General features: G+C 50.4%; 1 protein-coding gene across 1 annotated transcript; it reads right to left on the bottom strand.

The window, feature by feature from the left end:
* Positions 1-1824: 1824 nt before the first annotated feature.
* Positions 1825-5142, bottom strand: LOC133754918 (uncharacterized). Its single transcript, XM_062185259.1, is given in 4 exon segments — positions 1825-2019; positions 2754-3694; positions 4382-4952; positions 5032-5142. Coding segments are annotated over 4 exon segments (1764 nt in total). The 3' UTR covers positions 1825-1878.
* Positions 5143-6654: the final 1512 nt, after the last annotated feature.

Raw genomic sequence — 6654 nt, 5'->3', positions numbered from 1 at the left:
AGGCCACCATGTCCCGGAGGGGGCCACGCGGGTAACAGACCACACGACCTCCGTGGTACCAGATTGCACCTCCCACGTGAGCCTCACCGGGGCATGTGGGCCGCCCATAATAGGGGTAAAGAAAATTATAAGTAGTACTAGACAGTTTTTGAAATTCTTATCTTGAGTGGGTTTTGAGTACGTTGTAGTTTCCATTTTGGTGTCGGCTTGTCGGCAGGGCTGTCGGTCTCTTGTTTCTGTTCAGCTGCCGCCCTCTTGACGTGTGACACGTGTATCCAGGCGGCAATTCCGTCTACCTTTATCGCGGTCGGCGTGGTCAATAATACTGTGTAGGGTCCTTTCCAACGTGGTTCAAGCGTCTTAGTCTGGTGCCTGCGGACGTAGACAATGTCCCCAATCTGGAACGAATGCGGGAGCACGGGGCACTTGGACTGGTATACGGCAGCCAGCTGCTTCCCTATATGCCTGTGGATCAGCTGCAAGGCACGGAAGCCGGTCTGCAAAGTAGAGGATGTTGCAAATGAGTCAATACTGGGTCCCAACAAATCTGCCGCGGGTGGAGGGCCTCCGTACAATATTTCATAGGGTGTTAGTCCACATACAGAAGGTGTGTTACGAGCCCTAAACAAAGCCATCAGCAGCAGTTCGACCCAGTCTCTAGTGCCAGTCTCCATTGTCAATTTAGTCAAGGTCTCCTTAATTGTCCTGTTCATTCGTTCTACCTGACCTGAACTCTGGGGCCTGTACGCACAATGCAATTTCCAATCAACCCCCAGCACTTTGGTCACCAACTGACTTACCCAGGAGATGAAGGCGGGTCCATTATCCGACCCCAATACCTTAGGTAAGCCAAACCGCGGGAAGATTTCTTCTAGTAGCTTCTTAACCACGACTTGTGCCGCCTCCTTCTTTACTGGAAATGCTTCAGGCCAGCCGGAAAAGGTATCTACGAACACTAGAAGGTACTTAATCCCATATTTGCTTGGGCGGACCTCTGTGAAATCTACCTCCCAATTAGTTCCAGGCCTAGCTCCCCGTACCCGGACTCCTTCAGGTACTTTAAAACATCTGGGATTTACCTTGGCGCATGGGATGCAGGCCTCTATGGTTTGTTTTACTGCTGCATTTAGCCCCAATAAAAAATGAGAAATCTCCTCCCTATCCAGCAAGGTCTTTAGTTTCTTATACCCTAAATGTGTCCATCTATGTAGATCTTGCACTAATCTTCTAGTTTCTTTTGTGGGCAGCACGACTTTGTCCTGTATTTTCCAGCTTTTAGTGGTCTCGTCATAAATTCCCCCTAGCCTTTGTATGGCTGCCACATCTTGTTCGGTATAAGTCCATTCCGGCCCCCGGCTGGGAGGGTCTTGCGCATCAATGTTTAACACGTAGCTACCCAAGGCACTAGTTCTGGCCACCTCATCCGCCATCCGGTTACCCTGTGCCACTGGGTCCTCTCCTTTTTGGTGGCCTGGGCAATGTATGATGCTCACCTTCTTTGGCAAGAAGAGGGCCTGTAGGAGGTCTAGGATTTCCTGCTTATTTTTAATTTCTCTGCCTCCTGAAGTAAGCAGTCCCCTTCTTTTATATATTTCACCATGCACATGCGCCGTAGCGAAGGCGTATCGACTGTCCGTATAAATGTTTACCCTCTTCCCTTTTGCCTGTTTTAAGGCCTCAGTCAGAGCTACCAACTCAGCTTTCTGTGCTGAAGTGCCTGGTGGTAAAGCAGAGGCCCAAACAACAGTCTTCCCATCGACCACCGCCGCCCCTGCCCTCCTCTCACCTTGATGGAGGAAGCTGCTGCCATCTGTATACCAGGTGTACTCCGCGTCTGGCAGGGGCTGATCTGTCAAGTCCTCACGGGCCCCATAGACTTCAGCCAGCACCTGTTGGCAATTGTGGCTGACCTGCGTATGGTCTCCTGGTTCCGGCAGTAGAGTGGCGGGGTTGAGAGAGGCCGTCGTTCCAAACCGGATGCGCTCGGGGTTGAGTAACATTGCTTGGTAGTGGGTAACTCTGGCATTTGATAGCCATCGATCAGGTGGCTGACGTATGACCGTCTCAATAGCATGAGACGTCACTACGGTCAGTGGCTGTCCCAGAGTCAGTTTGTCAGAATCTTTTACAATCGTGGCCACTGCCGCTATCATGCGGAGACAAGGGGGCCACCCAAAGGCGACACTGTCCAATTTCTTCGAAAAATAGGCCACCGGCCTCTTCCAAGGCCCTAATTTTTGGGTCAAGACTCCCTTTGCAATCCCCCCTCTTTCGTCTATATATAGGGTAAAAGGCTTGTTGGGGTCAGGCAGGCTTAGTGCGGGGGCTTCCAAGAGGGCCTTTTTTAGTTTATCGAAGGCCAACTGCTGTTCTTCTCCCCAGATGTAAGGGGAATTGTTTTTCGTGAGGGGATATAGGGAAGCCGCAATCTCCACAAACCCAGGAATCCACAGGCGGCAGAAGCCGGCACTTCCCAGAAATTCCCTCAACTGGCGTGGGTTTTTAGGTGGGGGTATAAGCGCCACCGCCTGTTTACGTCCCTCCGTTAGCCACCTCCTGCCCCCTCTTAATTTATAACCCAGGTAGACTACCTGTCAGGCACATATTTGGGCCTTTTTGGCAGAGGCGCGATATCCCAGCTCGCCTAGCTTTTGGAGCAGGGATTCCGTGCCTTGTTTACAGTCTGCTTCGGTTTCTGCTGCCAGGAGTAAGTCACCCACATACTGTAAGAGAGTCCATTGAGGGTTACTCACCCTGAAGCTTGCCAAGTCATGATGTAAGGCCTCATCAAATAGTGTGGGCGAATTTTTAAATCCTTGTGGGAGTCTGGTCCAAGTCAATTGCCCTGAGAATCCAGTCTCTGGGTCCTTCCATTCGAATGCGAACAAGGGTTGGCTCTGGGGGCTCAATCTCAGACAGAAGAAAGCATCTTTTAAATCTAGCACCGTATACCAAGTGCGCGATGGAGGCAAAGTGCTCAGCAAGTTGTACGGATTTGGCACGGTCGGGTGAATGTCTTCAACCCGACGATTTACCTCGCGTAAGTCCTGCACAGGTCGGAAGTCATTGGTGCCTGGTTTCCGTACCGGCAGTAAGGGTGTGTTCCAAGGGGATTGGCAGGGTTTTAATATTCCCAAGTCCAGCAGTCTCTTAATGTGGGGCCGGATTCCATCCTTTGCTTCCTTGGTCATAGGATACTGCCGTACAGATATTGGTTCAGCGGTAGGCTTTACATTTACTATTATGGGTGGCTGCTGAATTGCTAATCCTATTCCTCCGGTCTCTGCCCAAGAACTCGGGAACTTTTCGATCCACTCAGGGGCTAGTGGGGTTTTTATTTTTTCTTCGTCATATAGACGATGTTCATCTCTTAATTGTAAAGTCAATACTTGCAGAAGGCGCCCCCCTGAGTCTGTCACTGAGGCCCCTTCCTTCTGGAAATGAATCTGAGCTCCCAACTTAGATAGCAAGTCTCTTCCTAATAAGGGGTATGGGCAGTCTGGTACTAAAAGAAATGAGTGGGTGACTTGGCCAGTAGCTAGATCTACCTGTCGTTCTGTGGTCCATCAGTACATTTTTCTTCCAGTCGCTCCCTGGACGCAAGAAGTTTTTGAGCTAAGGGGGCCAATATTTTTGTTTAAGACAGAGTGCTGAGCTCCAGTATCCACCATGAATGTGACCGGCCTGCCTCCCACTCTCAGGGTTACCCAGGGCTCAGGGGGAGGCTCCTGGCCCTGACCCCCCTAGTCATCGTCCTCTTCCCCCAGGGGAAGGACCGGAATGTCAGTCTCCTTTCTTCTTCTGGTGGCATTTTTATTTGGACAGTCTCTGGCCCAGTGTCCTCTTTCCTTACAGTACACACACTGGTCTCGCTCTATCCGCGGTCTATTATTGTCTCCCGGGTATTTCTTTGTCTGACCTCTACCATAGCCTGACCTATCCTGCCTATTAGATTCGCTCACTGCGGTGACCAAGATTTTAGCTAGTTCCCTATTTTTCTTTTTGTCTCTCTGATCCTGTTCTTTTTGCATTCTTTCCTCCTTTTCTTCTTTAGTTTCTCTCTTATTAAAGATTCTCTCTGCTTCTTTTAGGAGGTCCTGCAATGTATAACCCTGTAAGACCTCCAGTCTCTGCAGCCGCGTTCCGATGTCTGGGGCCGATTGGCCAATGAAAGACATTATTACATCCGACTGCCAGTCAGGAGCCTGGGGGTCAAACGGGGTGTACATCCGGTATCCCTCCATTAATCTTTCTAGAAACCCCGCCGTGGTCTCCTCATTACCCTGGGTTATGGCACGTACCTTAGCCAAATTGGTGGGGCATCTCCCTGCCCCTCTGAGACCTGTCAGGAGAATCTGGCGATAGAGAAGTCGTTCCCTACCGACTGCCGTACTAAAATCCCAATCCGGTCTGGTCAACGGGAATGCTGCATCAATCTCGTTCGGCAGTTGGGTAGGTTGACCGTTGTCCCCTGGAACATTTTTCCGGGCTTCTGTGAGAACCCGCTGTCTCTCCTCCGTGGTCAGGAGAGCCTGCAGGAGCTGCTGGCAGTCATCCCAGGTCGGTTGGTGGGTTAAAAGAATAGGTTCAATTAATCCTGTCAAAGCTTGTGGATCTTGAGAAAAAGGCGGGTTATGGGTTTTCCAATTGTACAAATCTGAAGCTGAGAACGGCCAGTATTGCATCTGACCCCCCACTGAGCGGAGTGGGAAAGCCTGAGCCTCCCACTGCCCGCCCTCACTCCCCCCTCCCCGACGCAAGCGCAACCTGGCACTCATGGGGGTTGAACGAGCCGGGGGGTCCTCCTCCCTTTCTCCCTGCGTAGAATCCGGGGAAGGTGCCGTAGGCTCTCTCGGGAGGGGTGTGTAAGGCGGTGGGGTGTCAAAAAGCAAAAGATCCTCCTGCCCGCCCGGGAGGACCGAGGGTTTCTTTGCCTTGAGGGAGTCTAACTCCTTTAATGGGTAAAGGGTCGAGGCAGGGGTAACCAGCGAATTTTGCGCTGGGTCTTCCCACACAAAGATGTCAACTGACGGGAGCCCGCTCTGATCCGCGGGTTGCGGTTTTAAAGGTGTTACGGACGGAGGCAGGGCAGGTAGGGCACCCGCCACGATTCGGTCGGCCGGGAGAAAGGGTTTTACCCATTTCGGGGGGTATTGTGCCAGGTCCTCCCACACAAAGATATAGGGCACTTGATCCGGGTGCCCTTCTTTCCCTTCCCTACAGACCTGGCTCTTCACCTGTAAGATAATTCGAGAGTCAAAAGTCCCATCCCATGGCCACCTGATATTGAAGGCTGGCCACTCGGACGTACAAAAACTTGTCCAGTTCTTCTTCTGCACTCTCACAGACAAGTTTTGGGCCCGCTCCCGGACCTCTCTCCAATGATCTAAAGTAAGACTTAAAGGTGTAGTTAATTCCTGTCCCATGTTGGAGGGGAAAGGCAAATAAGGAAAGTATATTAGAACACAGAAAACAATCACAAGACTCACAAAGACACTGTGCGCAACAACAAACCGAGACAAAACTGAAACCAAAACTTCCGACGGGAGCGGCTGCCTAGCCAGCCCTCTCCCGGGGAAGGAGGCCTTTTTCCCTACCAGGTGGGAGAGCGGCCTAGCCAGCCTCTCCCAGAACACCACCACTGGAGCATCCTCCAGGGCCCGAGCCAGGGGTCTTGGACACGTCTGTCCTCTCCTACTACTGGCTCTACTCTTTCGGCGCCTAGCGCCCGGACGCCTAGCGCCCGTACAGCTAAACAATAAAACACGCAGAAATACACAGAACAGTGAAGACTTACCTCCGATTGGAGAATGGAGCGTGGGTCTGGGGTCTCGAATCCCGGACGAGCCCCCAAGAAATGTAAGACCCCTTAAGCAGGTGTCCCACAATCCGGACCCCCAGAAACACAAACTTCACTCCAATCGCTGCAATTGCAAGAGGAAGTTTATTGCATTTGCGCAAATGGGCCGTCTCAAAGCACAACAACACCCTCGGGTGCAGTGCAAAAAGAGAGGCCCCGATCATCAATCGCACAGAGTATTTAAGGCTTAAAACCACAATATTAGCATATTTCCACAGTATTACAAAAGATCACGTGGTAAAGGGATTTTCCAGGGTAAAGAGGAACAAAGTACAGGGGGTTTCCAAAAGGGAACAAGTTACATGCTGTACGTGCCTTGGGGTTTTCCAATTTTTACTTGAGCAAGCATGGATAGGGGGTCAACGTGGTATTACAGGACATAGGTTGGGTACATTTTCGATTAACTTCTGTTTTTATGGTTCCCAAAAACTTAACACAGTTCCTAAAATGGTTATCACATGCTACAAGTTCAGCTAAAATTCAGTTATCCTATAAAAGCATTTTGCAAGACCAGCCGTTTTGCACAGAAGCAGAACAGTATGCAGTTAGCTCAAGCAACTCCATTTCAAACCCAGCCTGCCTTATTCTCTCAATACAAACAGAAATATCATGTTTGTTTGTCGCAGTTTCTCTAGCTTTCTCCCTAGAAAATAAAAACATGTAGAGCTGTTGTCTCCATGTGGAACCAATTACTGTATCAAAGCTCTAAATGAAACGTTCTCGGATAAAAAACATTCAAAAAATATAGTCCGTTTATAATATCCAGAAAACAGAAACACAGAGGCTTTCACAAT

This window comes from Lepus europaeus, unplaced genomic scaffold, assembly GCF_033115175.1.
Source record: "Lepus europaeus isolate LE1 unplaced genomic scaffold, mLepTim1.pri SCAFFOLD_32, whole genome shotgun sequence".
NCBI lineage: Eukaryota > Metazoa > Chordata > Mammalia > Lagomorpha > Leporidae > Lepus > Lepus europaeus.
The sequence above is the reverse complement of the archived record's forward strand: the minus strand, read 5'-3'. Positions and strand labels throughout refer to the sequence as shown.